The 26662-nt window shown below is 50.8% G+C and overlaps 1 protein-coding gene across 5 annotated transcripts in view; it reads right to left on the bottom strand.

Annotated features, from left to right (window-relative positions):
* Positions 1-1467: 1467 nt before the first annotated feature.
* PPFIA4 (PTPRF interacting protein alpha 4) overlaps positions 1468-26662 on the bottom strand; it is a 197099-nt gene continuing 171904 nt past the window's right edge. For 2 of the 5 annotated variants that reach the window (XM_008174726.4, XM_042842443.2), the window contains 8 exons: positions 26423-26449; positions 22904-23079; positions 19459-19556; positions 17267-17442; positions 16215-16283; positions 9115-9292; positions 6005-6099; positions 1468-2883 (listed from right to left, as the gene is read on the bottom strand). In XM_008174726.4, coding sequence (XP_008172948.1) covers positions 6041-6099; positions 9115-9292; positions 16215-16283; positions 17267-17442; positions 19459-19556; positions 22904-23079; positions 26423-26449 — 783 coding nt within the window. In that variant the 3' untranslated portion in view covers positions 1468-2883; positions 6005-6040. The remainder of the gene's footprint in view (positions 2884-6004; positions 6100-9114; positions 9293-16214; positions 16284-17266; positions 17443-19458; positions 19557-22903; positions 23080-26422; positions 26450-26662) is intronic. The other 3 variants (XM_065592319.1, XM_008174728.4, XM_065592320.1) reach the window with 3 other exon arrangements.

The raw sequence follows: 26662 nt of genomic DNA, 5'->3' as shown, positions 1-26662 counted from the left end.
AGATGTGTCATGTGCTCCAATTCCAAGATTCATAGATTTTTAAGACCAGAACAGATCTTTGTGATCATCTAGTCTGACCCCCTGCATAACACAGGCCAGGGCATTTCTCCCGGTGATTCCTGCTTGGAGACCAATAGTTAGTGTTTGAGGAAGAGCAAATAATGTACAGGGTGGGAACCCCCACCCCGAAGTTGTTCCAATAGTTAATTACTCTCACTGCTAAAAAGTTGCACCTTATTTCTAGCCTGAATTTATCTAGCTTCAACTTCCAGCCACAGAATCGTGGCAAAAACAAGCTCTGTCTGCTGTTTTAAAGAGTTGTCTAGTATCAGAAATCTTCTCCCCACATAGGTACTTTCGGAACACGATCAAATGACCTCTTAACCTTCTCTCGGATAAATGCGTTCCAAGCTGGGAATCAGTCTTGTAGCTCTCTTCTGAAACCTCTCATTCTTTTCCTTGTGGCTCAACAGAATTAGAACCTGACAACTTGGAAATGAAGCGCTACGATGCTACTTCGCACACAACACAACCTCAGCTTTGCCCCCGGAGGGACACAACAGGAACTGGGAACTTCGGGCCCTTCCCTAACAAAAATGGCCTTTTTCTCGGTTTCTCTACAATACCAAATCAAGACTCCTGCTCATCCAGTCCTTCATTGTGGCCTCTGAGCTGCATTCATAGAAGAAGTAATCACTGCTGGTTGACATATCACGCTGTGCTGCCTTTCTGGTTCATTTCCAGTTGCATAATCACAATTAAAGAAGCTAACAATGCATTGGGGGCGTTTCTACAATTAGGTTCCTGCAGGTCAGTCAAATATTGCTCATTCCCAAAAGGGCTATACAGAAAGGTGTTGGCACCCTAAAGGGGACACAGCTGAGGATGAATTGTGTGTGGAGCTGTACTGACCACAGCCCTGTGAAATTTCCAGGTTTATGGGCTGTTTTGTTCTTGCCACCCTAATATTCTTTGCAGAGATTTGTGGGGAGGCTTAACTCAGCATTTCCTGGTTTGCTACCGTTTTGAGTCTGGGGCTTTGACGTTCCAAGTCCCATGGGGGAGCAGAGAGCCCCGTTATGCAGCAAAGACCAATTGTTTTGGGGAGTAGATTCCCAAGAGTGGCATCGGCACAGCAGAGATTCAAGAGCAAGACAGAGAAGACGTTGGTGGGAACGAAGCATGGAGTCATCCTGCAAAAGTAGGTGCAATGACGCAAGGGAGCTCTTCTTGTGCATGCAAGGCAGATTTTCTCAGCCGGACCTGCCCAAGAGCCCAGCCGGGATGTTTTCATTCCAGGACATGCTCATCAGCCTCCCGTTGGCAGAAGACAGCTACTGATGGCATTAGAACCACCAGCTTTATTTAGTGGTTCTTCTAAATGACCCCCAGTGAAGTTGAGGCTGAGCGGCCGTGCTCTTCCAATGGGCATGGATACAGAGGAGAATAAAGCACAAGCCACCTGTCGCTTTAAAATCCTGTTTATTGGAACACACATACATCCTTTCCCCACCCCGTTTCAGGGCTTGGAATCCATGCAGTACCCATAATATGACAAAAGAAACCGGGTATTGATATAAAGGGGTCACTTACTCTTCAAATTAAAAAAATATTTAATACTGTATTAGGCAAGTAATACACCAAAAGACATTGGAACTGTACAGTCTCTCTGATATTGCACTTCCAAACAGCACATTATGAGTATAGGTCATTCCAGCCATCTATAAATACCACACCAGAAACAGGGGCCACACAAGGCAAAAGTGGCACGAGGAGACAGAGATCCTACCCTACAAGGAAGAAATGGAAAAAGTCAAGAGCCTCCCGCACCAATTGCTACCTAACCTCAGAGGGGCAGGTGGTGGGAGCTCTCAGTGCACCCACGGCTGGGTCAGGTGTGGCCATTTCCTGGGCACCCAAGCAGGACGGGGGGTGGTGAAATCATCAGGTGTTTAAACGTCTAACGTGTCACGTGCACTTCTAGAGCGTACGTGGCTGGAGACGGAGGCGTGGGGGCAGCTCCTGGCCTCCCCCTCACAGCCCATTGCAGTTTGACTTGGTGCCTCGAATCCTCAGGGTTCTCTCAGCACCAGCTCAATTCACACACACACACACACACACACACACACACACACACACACACACACACAGAGTGTACACCTGGCCACCTCTCCGTGAGGGGCAGCCCCCTCTCTGCACCAGCACAGACCCCTCTCACCCCACCCCCGAAGGCAGCCCCCTCTCTGCATCAGCACAGATCCCCTGCCCTCCAGGCAGCACAGTGGCTTGGTGCTGAAGCCCAGTGTCTTCCCCAGCCCACGGGCTGTCCTGGCAGAAGCTCCTAACCGCGAGGCCCGGCACCACGGCTCGTGTATTATAGAGAAGGGGGATTCACTCTCGTTCTCTGGGCAGAGTGCTCCTTGGCTCCCTGGTGCCTGCAGTGAGGAGATGCCGGTGCAGCTGCCCTCGGCTATATCGGCAAAACGAAACAGACACAGAAACAAAGTGGACAAAACTTGCAGACCGGCCTCAAGGCATCTCCGGCCCTCACACGGGGCCGGACCCTGCTAATGGAAACACAGCGCGGCCGGCTGACCACGTCTGCAGCAGAGAGGTGCCCCGTACCGCTCTCGGGGGAGCCTATGTCCATGAGGCAGGTGAGGAGGGCTGCAAAGCCACAGAGGTTACCAGGACCTAGGGGCACCTAAGAGGAGACCGGGGGGGAAGGGGGATGTTGTGTACAAGCAGGAGGTGGCGAGAGTCCTTTTTGGTCCACGTGGCCTGTAGCGTCTGGTCTTTGGAGCGGAGGAGCAGACGTGGTCTGGATTCCGGCCTAGTCCTGGAAGGCAGCCAGCATGTAGCCGTACAGGTAGTGGGAATGTGCTGCAAGACAAAGCACATGTGAGGCCCTGTGAGCATGAGGGGACGTGACATGGAGCTGCAGCAACTTCCGCTTGCCTTCCTCTGGGGGCTGGAGCAGCTGGGGATTGCTTTGGAGCAGGGTAGGGGGTTAGCAACCCCTCTGGCTTATCTATCTCAGGGACTTCGATAGCCCCTGTTGCCATAGGATCTGTGTGTTCCTCGTAATCTTTACCCTCAAATTCTGCTGGGAGCCAGGGCAGGGCTATTGCCCCATTGCATAGATGGGGACTGAGGCCCACAGAGGCTAAGTAACTTGCCCAAGGTCACACAGGAAATTTGTGGCAGAGCCAGGAATTGAACCTGGGTCTCTGACTAACACCCTAATCACTAGGCTGCTCTTCTTCCATTCCAGTGGGGCCTTCCCAAATCAGGAGGTGGAGGCAGCTCCAGGGCAGAGACCAGGCCAGCTGTTTGTGCAATGCCAGAAGGTTGGGCTTATCAGGGACAGTCCCCTGGGGGCAGGGACCAGATCTGCCTACGTCTCTGGACAGCCCCTAGCACAGAAGGACCCTGGTCTGTAGGCACCACTGCAATACAGATAGTAACAACTAATAACAACCAGGTGGGAGGGCAACGGGAGTGTCCTCTAGGGGGCGCAGTGTTTCCATCAGCCAGAGATGCCCCTGCTGTACAATGCATTGATCGGCACCTGGAGCAGGATCAGGGAGAGTCCGATGTCCAGATAGGCTGTGATGCAGGAGAATGCAAGAGCGCTGTGATCCACTCCCCTTTGTGACTGGCAGCACATCTCCATGAGCTCCAAGCGGAGAGCTCTGGGCCTGCCCTTGCCCCCCTGCTCAGCCCCTCCCCACTCACCAGCTCTCAGTGAAGATCACCTGGAGCAAGCCAGCAAGCGAGTGAGCAGAGGGGAGCAGAGACCTGGGAGTTAATGGGAAGGGGTGCACTCTAGACATGCAGGTTACAGTAATTGCCTCAGGGGCAGACAGGTCCCCGAGGCCAATGCAGGCCCAATGCTGGCTCAGTCGCTCTGCGCCACTCTCAATGGCCCTCTATAGCCTCACACTGAACATCCTCCTCCCCAGGCTCCATGGGCAAGCACCTGCCCTGCATGGCCTTCACGTCAGACGTGTCGGCCCCCTTTGTACTCTTCCCACTGGTGCAGGCCTGCCAGGCCCCTGTGCTCCAGTTCCATGTACTGTGCCCATTCTAGCACCTTCCGGCCAGCACTGCCAAGCACGGTCAATGAATTCACATGCAGCAGGGGAGAATCTTACTGAGGTTAAAGTGCTTTGGAGAGGGGACGTGCTGATGAACAGAACTGCTCCATGGCGGATTGATGCCAGCGCTCTGGGCAAGCAGGTGAAGTGATGAGCCCCGAATCACACAGGAAAGATATTGCCAGGAACAGCGCCCGAGAGCCCTGACTCTAAGCCCAAGCTCCAACCACTGGGACGTACCCTGTCAAATCCCCGTGAAGCCTAGGGTGGAATGTGGCCTCCTTTGCTGGGGTAAACCAGTACAGACCATTGATTGCAATGGAGCTGGTTTACATCAGCAGAGGATGCGCTGTAGAGGATTATGAAACATCTTTCCTGCAATGACATCGGCGTGTCTCTGTAAGCATTGTGGGGCTATATCTGCGGCTGTCTCTATGTCCATCCACAGCAGATCAGAAGAGGATCCTTAGTTAGAATTAAATGTTCAGAAAGCAGCATCCCATTAAAACTGACTGCAGAGGAACTGGCCCTCGTCTTAGCCAGTTCCCTCCCCACTTGGTTAAATGGCCACTCCTTGGCAGGAAAAAGGGTGCGAGTGAAAAATTTACAAAAATTGGCAAAGGAACAGACTAGTTGTTGTCTGATCCCCAGCTGGAGAGGATTCTCAGAGCGGAGGGAAAGATATAAAAATGAGGAACAGAGGCCCCAAATCACCTCATCTCTACTCACGGCATCAACAACGTTTGAAAGACAAAGGACACATCACTGAATGGGGGGAGACGTCCTGGCTGAAAGATCCAGCCAAACTGGTGTAAGCAAATGGTGAGAAAAACCTTTTGCTTTGAATTCACTTAGCTCGTTAAGGTAAGTATTAGTTTGTGGTTTACCTTTTATTTCTTTGTAACCAGTTCTGACTAATATGCCTCATTACTTGTAATCACTTAAAATCCATCTTTCTTGTTTTATTGTTTTCTCTAAACCAGTGTGTTTTTGGATTGAAGTGTTTGGGAACCTCCATGTGAGACGAAAGGATCTGTGCATCTCATTTTCTATTAATGAAATGATGGCCTTTCTATGAGCGTGTATTGTCCAGAAGGAAAGAGCCGGGCAGGACAAGACACACATTTCTGGGGACAAGTCTGGGACTAAGAACTTGCTGGTGTCACTCTGGAATATAATTCAGGAGTGGCTGGAAGCCCTCACATAATTCAGCTGGGAGGGATTTTTCATGCTGGAGGCTATGTGAGAGCAGGCCAGCAGTGGTTCTCTCAGCTAAGCCATGTAAAAGGCACCCCAGGTTGGAGAGTTATGGGGACACAGCTGCCCAACAGCCCAGATTGTACCCTGGGGAAGGTCACAGTGATGCTCTCCAAAAGGCGCTAGCAACAGAAGCAACAGCTGAAGACAAGCTCCGTGTCGCTCAAAAGCTTGTCCCTTCCACCAACAGAAGTTGGTCCAATAAAAGATATTTCCTCACCCACCTTGTCTTTGCTCTTATCCTCTGTGAACACCAGACTATGAGCTCTCTGGGCCAGGGGCTGCCTTTGCAGCATTTGTATCTACAGGGCCTAGTGCACCGAGGGATCCCCAACCGGGGTCTTTAAGCCCTGCAATAACAATGAGAAGCTGTTTACTTCTGAAGCTCCAAAGGAAAGTCGTGGGGAAATCAGGAAAACCTGCTAATGACCTCATCCCCTCTGGAACCTCTCTAGTTGAGCTGGCTTGGAGCTCCTTCCCAGGGAGAGAGGTGGAGAGGAGGACAGAGGCACAACTGTGCCAGCGAGAGGAATCCAGCAGCAGAGGGTTGCACTGGGTCTTTCCTTGGGCTCAACGAGTAGACCCTCTGCCAACTGTTTGGAGTATTGCCATTTCAGCTACTGTACTTTGATCTTTCTTAAACTTACCCACAGTCTGAGCTGATTCCCATTAGAGAATGACCCTCAGCAGGAATACGTTCGAACTGTGGAGGTCTCCAATCTTTGCGGCCCAGATGCACCAACTGCAAGCCGGTTAGAGTAAAACACAAAGCATGCGATTAGGAACCTCAGGGTGCCCTGGCCTAGCTCAGAATTAATCCTCAGCTGCCCACGGGCCTGGCTCCAGCTGGGCTGTTATTCGGAAGGGACAGGAGTTAGTTGTGTGGACTCGGAAGACCTGCATTATTTCAGTTAATAAGCCTTAATGAGTGGCTGGTGCTGTACAGCAGGGTGCGTGCATTGCTGTCACACAACGAGAGTGAGAGTTACCCGGCGATGTCTCAGGGAGGCCAGAAGCAGGCTCCTTTGGTGTAACCCATACTTGGAGGGGGGGGGAAGGAGTACGCTACACCAGCTCAGATTCCCTTTAGCCTTCCCTAGGCTTGTTTAGGCTCTTCTCTGAATCTGACCCAGGACGTTTGAACTATTCCACTTCTTGGGACATCATCTAGTTTTCCCCTTTGTGAAGCCTGCCCCTGCAGAATGCTTCTCTTGGGCTTTATTCCCCCTGCAGTGTGCATTCCTGTGTCACCAACTCTCACAATCTTATCCTGAATATCCCACTACTCGGTGGTTTTCTGAAAGCCCCAGCTTCTGGAGTCCCGTGATTATGTAAGAGTCTCCGCGACTCCTAAGTAAGTTTCTAGCCCACACGGTTGAAGAGAAATGCTTGGATGCATAAGCGCTGACTCTGTGGATGCTCCGGGGCTGGAGCACCTATTGGGAAAAAAATGGTGGGTGCTGCCCCCTATCAACACCTCTCCCTCCCTGCAGCGCCTCCTGCCCCCCGGCACGCCCTGCCAATCAGCGCCTCCCACCCACCACGAACAGCTGTTTCGCGGCGTCAGGAGGTGCTGGGGGGAGGAGCGAGGGCATAGCGTGCTCAGGGGAGGGGGCGGCACTGTGTGTGGAAGATGCGGGGCTGGAATGGGAAGAGACGGGGAGGGGGTGGAAAGAAGCAGGGTGGGGGTGGGGCATCAGGGGAAGCGGTGGAGTGGGGGCGGGGCCTGGGCGGAGCCTGGTGGGGAGCACCCCCTCCTCCAGCAGATTACAAACTCGGCGCCTATGCTTGGACGTGTGTGCTGAGCGCAGCCCAAAGGCTCAGAAACCAGAAGTCAAAGACAATGAGCCCAGCTGACTTTTTTTTTTTTTTAATTTCAACCTTGTGACTTTTTAGGCCAATCTCCTGCTTTTGGGGGGGCCTGCCTCACGATTTTGGAATGACTGGGAATGCCAGGGAGGCGGGGCTCAGCGTACGTCCAGGCTTCAGTCTCAGGACACAACGGCAGCTCGAGCAGACACACCTGAGCTAGCTTTGATCGAGCGCTGCAGCATGGACCAGCCCCGTGAGGCACTACCCAGGCTCCAGCCAGGCTGGGACAGTCCCCACTGAAGTGCGCCCTACCACGGCTTTGCTGCTTTTGGTCCTGGAGCTAGCTAGGTCAGTGCTAGCACAGGTAGGTCCACCGGAGCTGCAGTGGTACCCTATGATTGCAGTCTAGCCATCCCCAAAGAGTAACCAGTGGAGAATGGATCATTGCTCGCCTGCTCTAAGCTTCCGGCTGACCTCAGCTTCACAATCCCAAGAAGAGAACGGAGTTAGGATGGGCTCGGGTGCCACCTCTCCCAGTTCTGTCACCAGAAATATATGGGCTGGATGCTGGAATCCCTGGGAGAAGCTCTCTGGCCTGTGTGATGCGGGAGGTCAGAGTGGATGATCAGTATGGTCCTTTCTGACCTTCCTGTCTATGAATTGATGAAACGCTGCTGATGTAGGCTTGGAAACTGCTACTGCCCTATGGCAAATGGCCCTGGATGCCATCCGGGACCTGAGCATCATCAGCAGAATCATCGACGCTGAACCGAAAAGTAGTACATCATAACAACGTGGCATGAGCAGAAAATGAGCTGCGGGGGGGTACCGCACTGTCCCCCTCTGTCTCCCTCGGACAGCAGCTGGGCTAAAGGATGCATCAGAGCTTTGATCGTAGCTCAGATACTTTGCTCTGTGGCTCGGCCAGGCTTCCTGAGGATGCTGTCTGGCCCTGGTGACTTATGTTTTGATATTATGGTGACAGACCTGTGATAGACAGACAGTTAGGGAGCTTGGTGTTTCATCTCCTTGTTGCCCTTTCATTAAGAGGCTCAGGGAAGAGACTGCACGGCCCCCCATTGACTGCTTAGGAGGTGTCCCCCTCAGAACCCTCCATGGTGGGTGCAGATGTGCAATCTGCTATCTCCTCATCCTCCTTGACTGCCCCCTTTCCCCCCCTTACGTGACCCCAGGGCCTCCTACTTCTCATGCATCTGAAGGATTTATTCTCTCTGTATCTCAGGCTAGTCTCCAAGTTTAGCCCAACTATCGCTAGCTTCCCTCTCAAGTCCCCCTTTCAGACTCTTTTGGGCTGGATTGCCCTGTTGTGGAGGACAGCTTTCACTCAGGAGAATCACTGGGGCAATGACTTCTGTCTCACACTAGGTTTCTCTCTTGCTTGTCTTCAGCATGGGACCCTCTGTGCACCTCGTAAGGGTTGCGGAGACACTGCTGTGCTGGTGGATTCTAATGCCCTCACGTCCGCTCCAGCCAGCTGCAATCAGCTTCCATCTTTGCCATCTAAGATTCTGCTCCCCCCTCCACCTCCCAGGACAAAGGAACTAAAGGGAACAGTCGGATCTCAGGGCTTCCGCTACAGGCATTCAAAAATTAGGAGACTAAAGGGAACTTGTCCTGCTTTGTCTGCCTATAAGGGCATCAGACGCGCTCGGGCCAGAGTGAGGAGAGACTGCAGGACAGGACCGTGGGAGGCAAGGCAAACGTTCCCAGCAGATAGATTTAGAAAAAATATTTAATAGCTCATCCCTAGCTGTGACACCGTCCCTTCCTCTCCCAGGGATCATGGGGGGCTAGGCACTGTGCCAGCACCGCACACAGCACACACATGCTAGCTGCTTGCCCAGGACAGCAGATGCCGGTCTGAGAGGTGTCTGCTCTGCAAAGAAGCCCCTGGGAAGTTGGGGTTGGAGGGTCCATGTCCTACCTTCTGGTGGCATTTTCTTCAGCGGGGCTGAGGGGGGCGGCAAGGGCACCAAGGCGGTCGCTCGGAATCCAGCGGGGAGCGTTTCGGCCGAGCCACTGAGCATGTCGATGCTGTGAACGTCTCGAGGGCGAAAGCGCTTTCTCCAGGACGGGGTTCGCCGGAAGGCCTTGTCCTCGCCCTGCAAGGGAATGGCTGGTTACGCCTTTCACAGCCAGATGCGCAGCACCATGCACAGCGGGCTCTGACACCAGTTGGGGTGGAGTGTGTGTGTGAGTGTGAGTGTGAGTGGGGGGCGCCAACACATGCCGGCGGCACAGTGTGTGGTGGAGGGTGGGGGGAATCAGACACTGCCTGCGGCACAGAATGTATGGGAGGAAGGGAAGACATGCCTGCTGCACGGTGCTGGGGGGAGGGACGGGGGGACGACGACAGGGAAGGCTCAGCCATGCAGCTCAGGTACCAACGCTACCATTCTGTCAGTAGCACCCGCTTCCCCCCCCATCCTCCATTCACAGCCCCCTGGGAGGTTCTCCGGCTGGCTGGCCCTTCCCTGTCAGTAGCCCACGCTTAATGGCCCCCACATGGGGCAGCTGAACTACCATCCCCATGGGCTCAGCCATGCGTTACACTAACAAAAGGGCCACAAACAGCCACGTGGCGGCATGTGACACCAACCCGGCCCAGCCATGACTCCCAGACAACAAAGGGCTCGTCTACAAGGAAAATTATCCCAGATGAATTAAACGTGTGAATTTAAACATGATCAAGCCTGTGTGGACACTCCCATGCAGAAGTCGCTTGTCTACACAAACAGGGACACTCAGGAAAGTGAATCCTAATTAACTTTTAAAAGTGCATTCGTTAACAGCATTAAACCTCTGTGTGGACACTCTCATTCCGAATTAAAGTGGCCTTGGAACTGAATTAAACGAAAGAGAATTAAGGTCACTTTAATTCTGAATGAGAGCATCCACATAGGGATTAATGTGATTTAACTAATCCACTTTAAAAATTAATTTTCCATTTAGACAAGCCCTTAATTCAGTTTAACATAAGAACATAAGAACGGCTGTACTGGGTCAGACCAAAGGTCCATCCAGCCCAGTATCCTGTCTACCGACAGTGGCCAATGCCAGGTGTCTCAGAGGGAGTGAACCTAACAGGTAATGATCAAGTGATCTCTCTCCTGCAATCCATCTCCACACTCTGACAAACAGAGGCTAGGGACACCATTCCTTACCCATCCTGGCTAATAGCCATTAATGGATTTAACCTCTATGAATTTATCTAGTTCTCTTTTAAACCCTGTTATAGTCCTAGCCTTCACAACCTCCTCAGGTAAGGAGTTCCACAAGTTGACTGTGTGCTGTGTGAGAAGAACTTCCTTTAATTTGTTTTAAACCTGCTGCCCATTAATTTCATTTGGTGCCCCCTAGTTCTTATATTATGGGAATAAGTAAATAACTGTTCCTTATTCACTTTCTCCACACCACTCATGATTTTATATACCTCTATCATATCCCCCATTAGTCTCCTCTTTTCCAAGCTGAAAAGTCCTAGCTTCTTTAATCTCTCCTCATATGGGACCTGTTCCAAACCCCTAATCATTTTAGTTGCCCTTCTCTGAACCTTTTCTAATGCCAGTGTATCTTTTTTGAGATGAGACCACCACATCTGTATGCAGTATTCGAGATGTGGGCTTACCATGGATTTATATAAGGGCAATAAGATATTCTCTGTCTTATTCTCGATCCCTTTTTAAATGATTCCTAACATCCTGTTTGCTTTTTTGACTGCCGCTGCACACTGCATGGATGTCTTCAGAGAACTATCCATGATGACGCGAAGATCTCTTTCCTGATTAGTTACAGAGGGTCCTGTGGCACCTTTAAGACTAACAGAAGTATTGGGAGCATAAGCTTTCAAGGGTATGAACCTCACTTCTCCAGATGCATCTTGCACGAAAGCTTATTCTCCCAATACTTCTGTTAGTCTTAAAGGTGCCACAGGACCCTCTGTTGCTTTTTACAGATTCAGACTAACACGGCTACCCCTCTGATTCCTGATTAGTTGTAGCTAAATTAGCCCCCATCATATTGTATGTATAGTTGGGGTTATTTCTTCCAATGTGCATTATTTTACATTTATCCACATTACATTTCATTTGCCATTTGGTTGCCCAATCACTTAGTTTTGTGAGATCTTTTTGAAGTTCTTCACAGTCTGCTTTGATCTTAACTATCTTGAGCAGTTTAGTATCATCTGCAAATTTTGCCACCTCACTGTTTATCCCTTTCTCCAGATCAGTTATGAATAAATTCAATAGGATTGGCCTAGGACTGACCCTTGGAGAACACCACTAGTTACCCCTCTCCATTCTGAAAATTCACCATTTATTCCTACCCTTTGTTCCCTGTCTTTTAACCAGTTCTTAATCCATGAAAAGATCTTCCCTCTTATCCCATGACAACTTAATTTACATAAGAGCCTTTGGTGAGGGACCTTGTCAAAGGCTTTTTGGAAATCTAAGTACACTATGTCCACTGGATCCCCCTTGTTCACATGTTTGTTGACCCCCTTCAAAGAACTCTAATAAGATTAGTAAGACATGATTTCCCTTTACAGAAACCATGTCGACTTTTGCCCAACAATTTATGTTCTTCTATGTGTCTCACAATTTTATTCTTTACTATTGTTTCAACTAATTTGCCCAGTACTGATGTTAGACTTACCGGTCTGTAATTGCCAGGGTCACCTCTAGAGCCCTTTTTAAATATTTTAAATACTTTTAAAATAAATTAGCTATCTTCCAGTCATTGGGTACAGAAGCTGATTTAAAGGACAGGTTACAAACCCTAGTTAATAGTTCCGCAATTTCATATTTGAGTTCTTTCAGAACTCTTGGGTGAATGCCATCTGGTCCTGGTGACTTGTTACTGTTAAGTTTATCAATTAATTCCAAAACCTCCTCTAATGACACTTCAATCTGTGACAATTCCTCAGATTTGTCACCTACAAAGGATGGCTCAGGTTTGGGAATCTCCCTAACATCCTCAGCCGTGAAGACTGAAGCAAAGAATTAATTTAGTTTCTCCGCAATGACTTTATCATCTTTAAGCACTCCTTTTGTATCTCCATAGTCCAGGGGCCCCACTGGTTTTTAGCAGGCTTCCTGCTTCTGATGTACTTAAACATTTTGTTATTACCTTTTGATTTTTGGCTAGCTGTTCTTCAAACTCCTTTTTGGCTTTTCTTATTACATGTTTACACTTAATTTGGCAGTGTTTATGCTCCTTTCTATTTACCTCACTAGGATTTGACTTTAATTTAATGTACTTCCACAGTGGAGTAATTATCCTGGAATAAAATCCCTTTTATTCCAAAACAGAGCATCCACATGTGGCGCTATTCCAGAATACCTCTTCTAGCCAATTTCCTCATGTAGACATGCCCTAACTCTAGAGCTCAGGAGGGTTTGACTTTCTCAGGCAGCTACCGCCATGGACAAGAGACACAACTGAACCAGGTCTGGAAGTCAGTGGTTTATCTCCCAGTGATCATTCCCCCACATCCCCTCCCATCAGGGAGTACAGATGTGCTTGTACAATGATGGGGTGTCACAGAATTCATACACTCCCACGCGGCACTGGGCACAAAGAACGTGCAGGGACAAAGGTCTATGCAGCTGGCATCCATGCCAACAAGGCCCTTTCTGTCTAAAGAACCTACCCAGATGCGAGGGCTTCTTTTCTCTCAGGTCTCATTGCCCTAGGTGGTTTGTTCATTCTGCACTGGGATTGCCACTAAGAGTTAATTAGCTTGAAATAGCTCAGATGTAGGCCTGGTCAAAAATTTGATGTCACAATCGTTTTTTGATGAAAAACTGGGTGGTTGGTTTTTTTTGCAACAAGTGTCTGCTCTCCGTGGAAACATTTGATTTTTAGTTGAAAAACTCAAGCCCTAAAATTGAAACAATTCCTCTGAAAACGGAAATATTTTTATTTGGATCTGGTGCCACAATGCCTCATGGGAATTGTAGTTGAGTTGCCTCATGTCTCCATTCTGCTCTATGGGCCAGACTCCCTGGCAAACTACGTCTCCCGTGATGCATCACAGCAGGGGCTCTCATGACGCACCACTTCTTGCTATGGGAAGACTGTGGTGCACCATGAGAGATGTAGTAGAAGCCAAGCCTTTACAGGAGAATGGACGCATGAGGCACCCAAGTGACAACTCCCATGGGGCACCACAGCATTTCCAAATCCAAATATTTTGGTATTCAAATTTTCACCAAAAAAATGAAATTTTCCACAGGGGAAAAAAAAGTAATTTTCTGGCTGGCTCTAATTTAATTATCCTAACCACCTGTTGACTTGTTTATGCCACGTTGGTCCCTTCCACGCTTTTGATTCACTCTCCCATCGGCGGTTGCTGGTGCACTTGTCCAAAGCAGAGCAATGACTTCATACTGTAGCTACTCTGTAAAGAGACTGGAGTTGGCCGTGAGGGACCTGCATTTATCATCCGTTTATGTATAAAGGACTCTGGGATATGGATGCAAAGGGCTCTGGGAAATGGGATGGCATGAGGAAAAAGTAGGTGGTTTTAGGATGCTGTGTGGGGAAAGCTGAGGAACCCTGTTCTAGAGGAGCTGCTCAGGCCCCTGACATCACAGAAACTGTTTGAGGGCTTCCTGGCATATGGGTAAGGCCTGTCCTCCCCAGCTTAATGAGGTAGAACATGGGATTTGACTGTCTAAAATCAGACCCACCTCTGGTCTGTCAGCGCAGTGGAGGCCCAAAGCCCAGACAGGCCCATGCCCATTTCTAGGGCAGGGCTGACCAGGCAAGTTCCCTGAATGGACCAAGTCCCCTGAGTGTGGGCTCCCATCCTGGCCTGCATTCCTTGGTGCTAACTGTAACCTCGGCTTCAGGAATGAAGCGTGCCAGGCCCAAGCTTGTGCCTTTTCCTGAGCACATGAAACAGAGGGGCCTGTGTGGGTGGCGAGCTGCTGGAGAGAGAGGCTTGTTCCAACTCTCAGCGTGCCTGGGCGCTGGTTGGAATGGCGGCTGTTCGTTTATAACAGAGTGGGCTTTTCATATTTGGATTTTAAGTTACACCCTGGTCACCTCGCGGCTAACTCTCAAAAGCACAAATTGCATTTAGGCACCTAACTCCCCTTGACTGTGAGAGTTAAGCACCCAGCTGCGACTCCAGAAATCTTCCTGGAGTGGAGGGATGGCTGCTTTTTTTATTCTGTATCCATCTCCATAAATACATAGAATATCTCCCATTGTCCCTGGGCTGCAGCTAATCCTGGTCACCTTGGAAGTCATCTGTCAAACAGGTGCAGTGCAAAATGCCGTGACTTACTTAGATTGTCAGCTCTGTGGGGCAGGGATTGTCTTTTTGTTGGGTGTCTGTACAGCGCCTAGCAAAATGGGGTCCTGGTCCATGGCTGGGGCTCCTAGGTGCTACCATAACACAAATAATCAATGATAATCATCATCACTGAGGATGCCTGGGGTGGAGGTGCTGGGGCTACTACAAAACTGCTGTGACTATCGTATCTCAAGTTTGCAACCTAGTCCTCGCTGTGCCGTATCCTTCCTGCCGCGGCCATGGCATAGCTCACTTTTTGTGGAGGAAGACTTCCAACTGACCCATCCCTAGCAGGATACCCCATATAGTCCAGTTGTTTCTTGGGAACAAGCAGGCACTTTGTGTAATTTACTAGGAATCTTGTAACTCCACCACCCTGCTGGTGGGAAGGACAGACCCCCCTAGATCCCTTCCAAAGCCAGTGGGGATGTATATTGTTCTCATGGGGGAATATGCCCAATTCACATAAGTGCACTGCTGCATGTGTTTGCTACAAGGAGATGGTGCCAACGCTTGCGCAAAGGGCAGCACTTTGCCATGGCCGGGCTGCTCCTTCAGTAAGAATCTGAGAAACATCTGGCAATTGGTGTGCACCAAGAGATAGGCATTTTCTTGCTGTTCTGTAGGGGGCGGGGGTCACCTCTTTGAGGAGACTGTCTCATGGCCACCTCCCTCCCATTTGCAATTGCCTGTTCCCATCCCCGTGTGTTAGAGAGATCTTCAGAGTGACTGTCGCTCCCCCAGAACATCACCACATCTGCAGCATTTAAAGAGACCCTGCACATTCTTTTAACACAGGTTTGTATTTATTGATAGAATCATACACTGATCACGGTACATGAACCAGCTGGGACAGCGACTCACAATACGTACAAAGTTACATGTCAGGGAGCGAACGGGCAGACTCAGCATAGAAACCTCTTCAAATTACAGAGCATCAAAAACACACTTACAGCTGAGCTGGCCCGAGCCCCTTGTTAGCCAGCTTCTGCAGCCCCCTGGCTCTTACCAGCCTTAGATGGGAAGTAAAAGATAACCCTAAAGCTAATTCTGCTCTAAAATCAGAGGAGAGCCAGAAGAGTCACTGGGAGCTGCCCCACACCTCTTGGGATTTGGCCCACAGAAAATGAAGGTAGAAAAGGCCCATTAGATTCCATCAAGTCTATTCCTGAATGCAGGACTGTCCCCAACAGCACATGCTGCAGGCCTTTGGTTGGTACAAGCTTAAATTATTCAAGTGCAACTGCTCCCCCGCCCTTCCCTAGAGGGCTGACACCACAATCTGTACACTTGCTAGTTGGTGAGCCTGTTCCCTTTAACAAAGAGAAGAGCCAAGGTGTGGCTGGCATGGACGCCTGCGACTACAGAAATAATGCCAGAGTCTTGGTACCTTAGAAAACAGGCCAGTTTTCCTATTGCAGAAACGGATCCTCCCCCCTGCTTGTGAGCAGCCACCAATGGCCAGGGCTCAGTCTATCCATTTCCTCGACCAGCACCCTCCCCCAGAGTGTAACCAAGGTAGTTCAGGCTGTGCAGGGATTTGAGCATTGCTGTCCTCTCCCGTAGGGGGTGACAAAATCAATTCTTACAAGGCCAGCCTAGCTGTCGTATCCCCTCCAACGCTCTGCCGCGTTGTCTATTTCTCATCCTACAGAAGGGACCCACATCTTTTCAAATCCCCAGCATGCCTCAGTCACAAGATAGTATTTTGTACTCACATCGTCCAGCCTTCTGTCCGTGCCCAAGGCAAGCAGATTGTTGAATTCTCTCTCCATCACCTGCCGTGCCTGAAAATAACATCAAATGAGTAACAGTAACATCCTGTCCCTGGGGAATGACTGACACTAACACAGGATCACCATGCGCTTGGACAGATCAAAGTGTCCAACTACCATTGCAAGGAGGAAAGGACAGGTCGCTCCAAAAGCTGCTGGGCTGCCAGGTGACACACAGAGCTGAAGCTGGCTGGCTGGACCTTGCTACTCTAAAACAGATCCTTGACACTGTGCGAACAATATCAAACCCTCCAGCAGGGCCGGCTTTAGCAAGAGTGGGGCCCGATTCCTGGGGGCGGGGCTTGCAGCAAGCCCCGCCCCCAGGAATCAAGCTGCGCTCCGGCCAGGGTCGCTGGGCTTGGGTCCGGCCCGGAGCCGCGGGGGCCGGGCTGGAGCCGAGCCAGGCCGGAGCCGCTGGGGCCGGGCTGGAGCCGAGCCAGGCCGGAGCCGCTGGGGCCGGCACGCTCAGCCAGAACCGGGGCCGGACTGGGCCGTGCCTCCCCAGAGTCCTTCTCGCGCCCCCCGCCACCCCAGCTTACCTGGTGCTGCCTGCCCACCCCTGCTTCTTTTCAGACTTTCCGCGAACCTCTGATTCGTGGGAAGCAGGGGAGGGTGAGGAGCAGGGGGCGGAGCATTCAGGGGAGGGGAGGAGGGGAAGTGAGCTAGGGGTGGGGTGGAGAGCTGTGGCGCGGGGCCCTCTTAGCGCAGGGCCCAATTCAGCCGAATTGGCTGAATCAGCCTAAAGCCGGCCCTGTCCTCCAGTATCAATGGAAAAAGCAGACTCCAGTCAGGAGGAACCATTGGATTTCAAGGCAGAGTCGTTTGGACGACTCTTCGTGTTCTGTGAAACCACAAGGAGTACACACCAGCCCCTCGATACCAAGGTGATGGATACCTTAGAAATACTTAAGCAGATGAGAGAATGGAGACAGATAGACAGACCGATAATATGCAATAGTCTCCTGGCAGGCCCATGGTGGAAATGTTCTCCTTACCTGGGTATTCTGAGTGGGTATTTGTAATACAAGTGCCAGACTATTATGGTCAAAATTTTCATCCAAAGCTAGGAGTGCTCCATGGACTCCACTCTCGATGAGGTTATTTGCATACTCCCTAAGCCCAATGGACTGGATCCAGTGAATGACCTGATCATTGGTCCAGACCAGAACATCTGGAAGACAGCAGGGTCAGACATTCAGTACACACCAAACCTTGAGTTAGATCAATTTTCAGGCATCTCTTGATCCCTGCTGAACCTTGAGCACTGCCTGTCCCTGTGGCAGGGCGACAATATGACAGAACACAGTGTGTTGCCTGTATAATAGCTCAGTGGTTTGAGCATTGGCCTGCTTAAACCCAGGGTTGTGAGTTCAATCCTTGAGGGGGCCATTTAGGGAACTGGGGTAAAAAAAATCTGTCTGAGGATTGGTCCTGCTTTGAGCAGGGGGTTGGACTAGATGACCTCCTGAGGTCCCTTCCAACCCTGATATTCTATGATCGCACTCTATGATTTCCTCACAGCTTATTGGAATAGCCACATTGCTAGGAGCTACAGAGGGAGCTGATCACCTGTCTTCTAGGACGAAATGAAAAGGTTTGGCTAGGCCTGGCCCTGGGGCCATTATCCCTCCTGCCCTTTGACCAGCAGCAGCAGTAAATGCTCAGATGCTGTGATCGTATTCTCACTGACGTTTACAAAAAAACCCAAACCAGGAAGGAAATTGAGGAGTGGATTACTCCTGGCACCTTTACGGCTGTTATCACGATAAGAGCAGATATAGAAAGAGAGAACCTAAGCAATAGACACTTATACTAGGAGGGTGCACACCCTGTAGGTTCTGCCGGCCAATCCTATTGCACGCACCACAGGCTCCTTGCATCCCTCCATCTCCCCACACAAGAGCCTGGCCCCTGGAGGAGCTGCCCTGACACTGTCTCTCTGCATCTTGCCCATTTAATTACCCCTCTCTACACCCCATCCACCTCTGCTAGAGACACGGTCAGCACGTTGTGTGTCTCTTTGGGTCTCGCATCACGAGGCAACCCTCTGACATTGCCATGTGACATGGTGAAGTGTTGGAATGGGTTACCTAGGGAGGTGGTGAAATCTCCGTCCTTAGAGGTTTTTAAGGCCTGTCTTGACAAAGCCCTGGCTGGGATGATTTAGTTGGGGTTGGTCCGGCTTTGAGCAGGGGGTTGGACTAGATGACCTCCTGAGGTCTCTTCCAACTCTAATCTTCTACGATTCTCTGCACATGGTGTACTGTGACCTCTCTGTACAATTCCAGGCCCCCGTCTTTAGCAGTGAAAGCAGATAGGTGCAGGTGCTTGGGGAGGAGTTGGAAACCCCTTCAGCTTAGAAACAATGCTACTCAGAGAGCCAAGTTCTCTGGCTGAAATCCTGGCAACCTCCCCACCCCAACCGCGAATTCAACAGGGCCAGGACTTCACCCTTTTTTGTTTGTTTAAATGGTTTATTTACCTTGCCAAGCAAAGATAGCTATCTATAAGCCTGGGTAGATCTGCTGATGCAAGGAGGAATATTGGTGCATTTTGTATTGCCTACTTGAGATCTCTGTGGTGATCACAATAGTTTAATTTTCCCAGTTCCGTTCAAGAGAGTTGAAAACACCAACCCACTTGACACAGAAACCTCCAATTCCCTGTGGAAACTAAATTCCCTGTGGGGGCAGCCATTCTTTAAGTCAAATACAGTCATCAAGTGGGCTCCAGTTAAGTTCAACCAATTCTTCATTCGAGTCCAACTGCAATAGAGCTGCTAGTGGGGGCTCTTTATATCCTCAGGGCTCCTCTGCTCTGGCCATTCATCTCCCACCTGCCGTCAGAATTCCTTGTTTGTTCAAATGGACGTGATCTGACCAACAGGATCAGGACTTCAAAGGGGACCGAGAAGGAACCGGTAAAAATGGCTCTGCTTCCAAGCAAGTATTCTGAAGAGAGCAGAACTTATTAATAAGTCACAATTTGCCTACAGCTACTCCATGGATATGTGAGAAGCCAATTTCCTCTATATTTAGAGGGGGGAATGGCTAGTGACTGTATGATATTGGTTAGGAAGTGTTGCCTTTTGGATTAAAAAACAGAGGAAGGGAAATAGAAGAAGGCGGGGTCGCTTCTGCTGTCATTTTCCCTGAGACACAAGCCGCTCTTTTAAATTGTTACTGACCTTTGATTTCGTGCTGGCTTTCCTCTCGCCGCCTCTGAAGCTCCTTGCGGTCATAATTTAACCTCTTCAGGCACATGATACCATACTGGAGGCTGGTGCTGGGAAAACACAACACATGCTCAATGCTCGGGACAGGATACACTAAGACAAGAGATGGAGGTGTTTGCTTCTCAGCGAGGTTCACAACTCAGTGGGGGGATGCTCCGAGAAAAGGTTGAACCTTATTATCGAAAATCCCTAAAGAGAAACTCTCAAGCCAAAACCAGCATAGTGGAGAAGGTCAAAGACATTAGCACTGAGAGAAACCCTTCCAGCCAGCTCACCTGCCAGAGTCCTTGTACTCTACAAGGCCAGCTCTAGCGCCCAGATCCTCAAAGGTACGAAGGCAGCTAACAGCCATTGATTTTAATGGTAGCTAGGAATCTAAATACTTTGGATCTGGGCCTAGGGGTTTGCTGTCCCTAGGCTGGGATGTGTCTGTCCCATTCAGTCCTGGATTCATATGCATTATCAGCTGTACTGGGGCATTCAGCCTCCACCTGTTCTGCCTGCATGGGAGGACATGGATCCAAACTCACCAACCCAAGCCCTTTGACAGGTCAGAACGCTCTTGCCTGGGAATTCTGTAGCCTCGGGCTTCCTGGTTGCTAGCTGGAGCAGGGGTTCCTGAAGTGCCGGGGAGTCCCAATTCTCAGCTTCGCTCACTGGCAGGGATCGAGAGATGTCGTAATGTCCTTGCTGAGGAGATTGCGGTGGGACTTTCTGAAGACCCACCACGCACCCAACTCCCATTCCTGGGAACAGGGGACGCAACCCAGATCTCAGCCAGCGCACCGCAGAGCTGCACCCCAGGGGGCTATCCAGGGGGAACGCAGCCCCAGAGAGCAAGAATTCCTCCTGCAGTGCCTCAGCGTGTCGGGGAGCACGCCCACTAGGACACGCCGTCAGGGGCTGCAGCACACGGTCCTCACCCCACGGGCCATAACAGGCTGGCGTTAGGGAGGAGAGGTCATGGCCTTGCCTCCTCCTCGCCCCCAGCGGTGCACAAAGGGAGCCAGGCCTGCACTGTGACAGCGTCCATGTGGGGGGGGGGGGGGGATGCTCCCTGTGCACCATGCCCCCAACCACACACTTTAGTTAAGCTCCTGCCAGGACAGCCCGGCTGCAGTTCCCCAGTGAAGTCTTCGTGACCCATATGCAGCCTCTTACATCCAGGTGCAAGGCCCTGGAGCTCTTCTCCAGCTCCCTGGGGACAGGCTCTGCCCACGGTAGTGACCCCCTGGTGACATGCCTGGGGAGGGCAGAGGGAGGAACGCCACAGGAAGGTCTGGCAGCTGCAGATCCACGCAGTGGAGTGCGGCTCGCAAAGCAAAGCAGGGGGCGCCACACAGACGAGGGGACAGATCTGGGAAGCCATTCCAGGCTGTGAGTCCCCCTGCTTCCCTCAGCAAAATCACTGACCTCCCAGGCTGAAGGAACAGCTGCAGCGGGACGCAGTCCCCCCCTTGTGCTGAACAGATGCTTCATTTCAGCGGCGTCCTTGTAAAGAAAAGCGGCTGCATTCTTCGCGATGTGCTGGCCGTCACACACTGTCTGACTCTGTGAGGCAGGGAGGGAGGCTGGAACGGGGCGGGAGACTCAGGTGTGATCGGAAAGGAGTCGGAAGTTCACCTCCCAGGAGCTAGGATTTTCTGCAGCTCCAAACAGGAGGAGGGACGTGCATTGGCTGGTGAAATACAGAGCAGCTGCAGGTAGTCTATACACGGGTGCACTGCATTGGGATCGGAGCGGTCCAAACCCCAGGTCTGAAAGGCTCCCTGCCTCATTGAGTTCTCAACAAAGGCTCCGACGAGAGGGAGGGAGGGGTCGTGTGGATGCAAAGCCAAAAGATCCAGGAATCTCTTCTCTGCCTGGAGAAATCCACCTGCAGGCTCCCGCCCAAAGAGGCAGTAGCAATCTCCGGGGGGACGCCAAGGAGCACAAACCAAACAGAAATATGGAGACAGCCCTCTGGGAACTGGCCGGGTTCCAGAATCAAGAAACAAGTGCGTCCAGCTCGAAATGGCAGCCTCACACTCGCTAGGGGCGGATACTGGCAGCTGCTCCCCGGGGACAATGAGCGGTCAGTCCTTTTGGCACTGGGACTCCAGATCCGGTGCTGTTCCGAGCTGCTCCTTGGTACCGGCATGCTGTCCAATGGCGTCATAGTCAGCCCCCTTCAGCCCTCCTCCCAGACTGCGCCAGGCACCACATGGCTGAGCCCAGGGATCTGGACCTGCATTTAACCTCAAGGGTTCACAATACAAGTGTGACCATCCCTTAAATAGTGCTTCACCAAGGGGTGGGAGCAGAGGAAAGAGGCAGTCCAGGCTTGTGCCCGACCTGGATCACCTCCGGGGGAGCAGAGACCAGCTTTGCCTGTCTAGTCCTGGCTCTTTGCCTCAGCCCCACTCAAGAGCCTGCTTTGCTTTTACTGTTTCCCCACAGCTGGCTGAGGCCTTGACACCTCGTGGTGCTAGACTCAACACCTCCAGGACAGAACCGTCTGCTGATGGATCCACGGGCTGCAAATTCAGCTTCAAGTTAGCTTCTCTTGACTCAGGGACTTTGGGGAGGTGGATCCCCTGAGGGGATTGCCTGGCTCGGCAAAGGTCTGTAGGCTGGGAGAAGGGAGCAGAGTTGTGGGCACCACATTCACTTGTAACCCAAAGACCGAAAGACGCACCAGCCACCAGAAGAGAGGCCCTCACTGAGGCCCCTTGGGCACTGGATGCAATGATCCGTTATGGACGACTGGCCGTCTCACAAAGTCTTTCAACCCTCCAGGGCTTCAGGATCTCCCCTCACATGGTCTGCAAGCTGATCCGGTGCAGCAGTGACGGCAAACTCTTGTCTAGGAACTCCCACTCTACAGCCGACAATAGCGACCCCAACTGCGACCCCAGTGTTCTTACACCCTCCCCTCCAATACAAGGTCAGAGAAATGGATGAGCTGCTTCCATGACTGCTCCAGCAGGTGAACAAAGGGAGGGACAGACAGATGAGCAGGAGGGACCTTTTACCTTTGTGGTTTGGGATGTTCTACTCCTGGGTCAGAAATTGCACTATCCCTTGTGGTTGACCTGGATTGAGTGCTTCTGTGCCACGCAACCACCTACTCTGGGGATCTGCACAGGTAATTTCATGAAGGAGAACATCAGCCTTTCTAAGTTGTTCCAGATTATCCAGTTTGAACCTGAAGAACTCTTCCTCCAAAGCCGGTGTCTGAGAATGCTCAGCCACACCAGCTGGGTCTAGCTAAAATCTGTGGAGAATCCCACTTAGGAACCCTTGAAATCACAAGACCTACAGCCCCCATGTGCTATCCTGTTTGCAACAGGCCTTCTCTTTTACTGCTCAGGAAGGGATTTAATACCCTTGACACCTTCCAAGGAAGACCCCTCACCGATGGAAGCTGTCGACCATTTTTAGGTGCACTCTGAGATCTTTCTTAGTCAGGTGGTCCAGCATCCGAGCATCAACGAGACACTCCATGAAATAGCTGCGATACTGCAGGAGCCCCAGACTAGGCAGCCATTCATTCCCAATCCATTCATGGTTCATGTCCCCATAGGCCAGCGTCTGTGAAAGCAAAGGGAAAAGCGTGGATACATGACGGCTCTCAGCAGTGCTGCAGACACAGCTTTCCAGGAGACTCAATGGTGGCACTTTAGGACATGTTGGTGCAAGATGTTTTTTCAAAGCTCTTGCATTTAGAAGAAGTTGGCTGATTTTCAGCCGACTTGGTTTTACTGGGAATTTTGCTTTTGCAATTGTCTGTCCAATTACTAATAAATTGTGTTTAGATAAGTTAATAACTTGAGTCAGTGCATCTCTGTCTGAGCAGACATGTCGCAGATTAGAGAAATACAGATGAAAAGCCTGTGTAAAAAGTTATATTTATAATGCCCCAACCCTGGATGGATTGATAGAAGAGGGGACCCTTGGATCCCAAAGCATGACCCTCCCTGGTCTGAGCTAAGGGACCCTGCTCTGTTAGCCACGGCTGAAGCTAGCAGGGCTGGCTCCAGGCACCAGCCCCCCAGGCATGTGATTGGGGCGGCACCTGGAGGGGGGCGGCGCTCACCCGGGGAGAGCGGGGCTGCGGCCGGGCTCGCCGCCCTCCCCCTGGTGCTCTGGCTGGCCAGGAAGAGCAGAGCCGCCCTCCCCCCACGCTCCGGCCAGCCGGGGAGAGCAGGGCTGCGGCCGGGCTCTCCGCCCTCCTCCTGGCGCTCCGGCCCATCGGGGAGAGCGGGGCCACGGCCGGGCTGGCCGGCCGGGGAGAGCGGGGCCGCAGCCGGGCTTGGCGCCCTCCCCTGCTGTGCTCCCCACCAGGGGGCGGGGAGCGGCGGGAGACTTTTTTGCCTGGGGTGGCAAAAAAGCCAGAGCCGGCCCTGGAAGCTAGCGCTGGTCAGGAAATGGCTTTCCCATGAGACTCTGAAAAGTCTCTCTCTCTCAAACTGGGACAAAAAATTTAAGTCTTGAAAACTTTCACAAACTGAAAAATCCAAAAATATTTTCAGATCAATTCTATTGAACGCTTTGTTCTTATAATCTCAAAACATTTTGTTTCAATTTTGACCTGTTTATTTTTTTTTTACTTTTTAAACCTTAAATGAACTTAAATTTCAGAACAAAAAGTCACTTCAAACCAAAAAATGGTACTTGTGCATCTCAAAAAAAGTCAAAATGAGACATTCCAGCAATTTTGAAACTTTTTTTTTCCCAACTAATTTTTCAGAATGGGAAATTTGTTGACATCTACCCTTTCCTGCACACAGTTAGGTTTCGATAAAATGGCATTTTCGGATGAAAAAAAATTTTGTCGAAAAATTCCCGACTAATTCTAGCTGCAGCAAACTCTTCAACCTCTATATATGCCCCAGCCACCACTAGAGGGTGACAGAGCGTCATGCTGAGTAGGCATGGGCTACATTGTTATTATTAAGTGTAACCAGTTTAATACTTGCCTATAGTATCTCACACAGATGTTGTGAGGCTTAATTAATGTTTGCAATATTTGGATGAATGATGTTATATAAATCAAAATTAAAACGAGGGGTCAAAAATTTTCCCCATCTCAATATTTTGTTACTTAAAATTCATAACGCAAATGTTATGCTGGTAACAGGGCAACTAGTAGAGAATTTGCTGAGAAAAGCTCAGTGGCTCAGCATTCTCCGCTGCCCGTAACAGCTGGGAGTGCTCAGCACTTCTCCAGATCAAGCCCCACGTCTGGAAGTATGGCACAAATGTAGACAGTTAAATGTAAATCAGGAAGGAGGAGAGAAAGGGCCTCATGCTCCACTGCCCTGCCCCTGGTGCGGTTACTGACACCAGCCTCAAGTCAGTTTAAAATGCCACCCCATCCACACGGCAGATCAGCACCCCCTTTGCACCAGGCGCAGGACAATCAAGGATCAGGCCCAAATGATACTATGATTAACTCCAACCACATCAGCAAGTGAGCAGGACTCACATGGGTGGGTAGGTCCTGGAGGACTACATGTGGTATATCAACCCGTTTTTTAATCCTTGGCAGAAAGCACTATTCCACTGCTACGTATCCCTAAAACAGACCCTGTTCCAATACTGGGAGTGGGGGCAGTGTCGTCTTCCTACCAGGAAAGACATCAGTTCAGTTTTTCTTCATTCCCCCACCTCCACCCCCCTCTATAAATGGCTACTTTCTTCCCTCCCGGGGTAATGAGGCAGTTAGCCTGTGCTGCCAGATGTGCAGCACTACAGCTGTTCTCAGGCTCTTCATTACTGTTGCTAATGGAGGGTTTTACTCTTTTCTCATGGAAAGGATAGTTGTGCGCCGAACAGAACAGAGACGTCTTGTCTTTGGCTACAAAGCCAGTGACGCATTTGACAGGCATGGCTGATCAAACAGAACAGGTGAGGTGAGGGGCTGAGGTTACTAAGGACAGTGGGGAGAGAGGAGGGATTGTATCGCTGCTGGAACACTACTACACTGCCTGCCCTATGGTTTTTACGAAGTCCATGGAAGGAAAGTCCTGCTAACATGCTCTAGAGGCGCCCAGATGATCAGAACCGGAATCCAGATCCGGACTCAAATCAGAGCTCCCCGGAAGCTGGGGGTGGGGGAATGGTTTGGGCCCAACCAGCTCATTCTATCATCCAGTCATTTGCCAGCTTTATTAACCGACTGTGGGGTGGATGGACGATAACTGGTGGCCCCAGGACATGCCATGTATGGGGAGATGAGATCACAAGCATTTTTACTAGAAATGGGTCCCCAATTTTAGAAAACCATTTCCAGGGAAACCCAGGGCTGAGAGTTACCACAGCCACGCAGCGCTTTTAGCCATGGAAATGGCGAAGGCTCCTGCCCCGACATGCCAAACCTCAGCCTAGGCTGTCACCTGCAGTACACAAACTCAGAAATTGTGTGCTGTGTTAGTTCCAGGGACATCTAAAATGGGAATCAAAAGAAACATGGCATTCCACCCCAGCCAGCAACGAAAGAGCCATGTTCCTGGTGCGGGAGCGTACAGGCTAATACATGTTATTGGTTGGTGATAGGCAAGAGATGAAGCTTCAGCTCCATGAACATTATCCCCGCTATAAAATGAGACACAGGATGAGTCAACAAACCACAAGAGAAAATAAGATTTTTCCCTTGCCTTTGAGTGTTCTCTGCTGCTGCCTTCACCAACCTTCCAGTGATGTCCCTTTGGGGGAAGGGTTTAAGAGGGAAAAGGGGCGGGGCTAAATGTTGAATAATTGTCCGAGGGAGTGGCCTGCATGGAAACGGAGTGATGTGATTGGACACACACAGTGTCGCTAAGGTGTTCAATTTGCAAGAGGGTTGTGTGAGATTCTCTGGGCGGAGGCCCTGCTCCTGACCCCGACTCGCCTAGCTAACAGACATGGAAAGAGATGACATGGAGGATCTCACCTGTGCCCAGCTGCCCTCCTCTGTGTCCTAATTGTAACAAATGTAGCATGTCAACAAAAACAACAGGTAAAGTCAGTACCTCTGCCACGGGGGGGTATCACGCCCTTCAAACATACACAGAACAGAACACACGTATCTGAAAAGTGATACATTGCAGTCAGAGGAAAGGTAATAGAACTAGAGAGACTCAGTGTCCTTTGCAAGAGTCCTGACCTGAGTCAGCAAGACAGGACATGGGAA

Source organism: Chrysemys picta, chromosome 4 (genome assembly GCF_011386835.1).
Source record: "Chrysemys picta bellii isolate R12L10 chromosome 4, ASM1138683v2, whole genome shotgun sequence".
Taxonomy (NCBI): domain Eukaryota; kingdom Metazoa; phylum Chordata; order Testudines; family Emydidae; genus Chrysemys; species Chrysemys picta.
The sequence above is the reverse complement of the archived record's forward strand: the minus strand, read 5'-3'. Positions and strand labels throughout refer to the sequence as shown.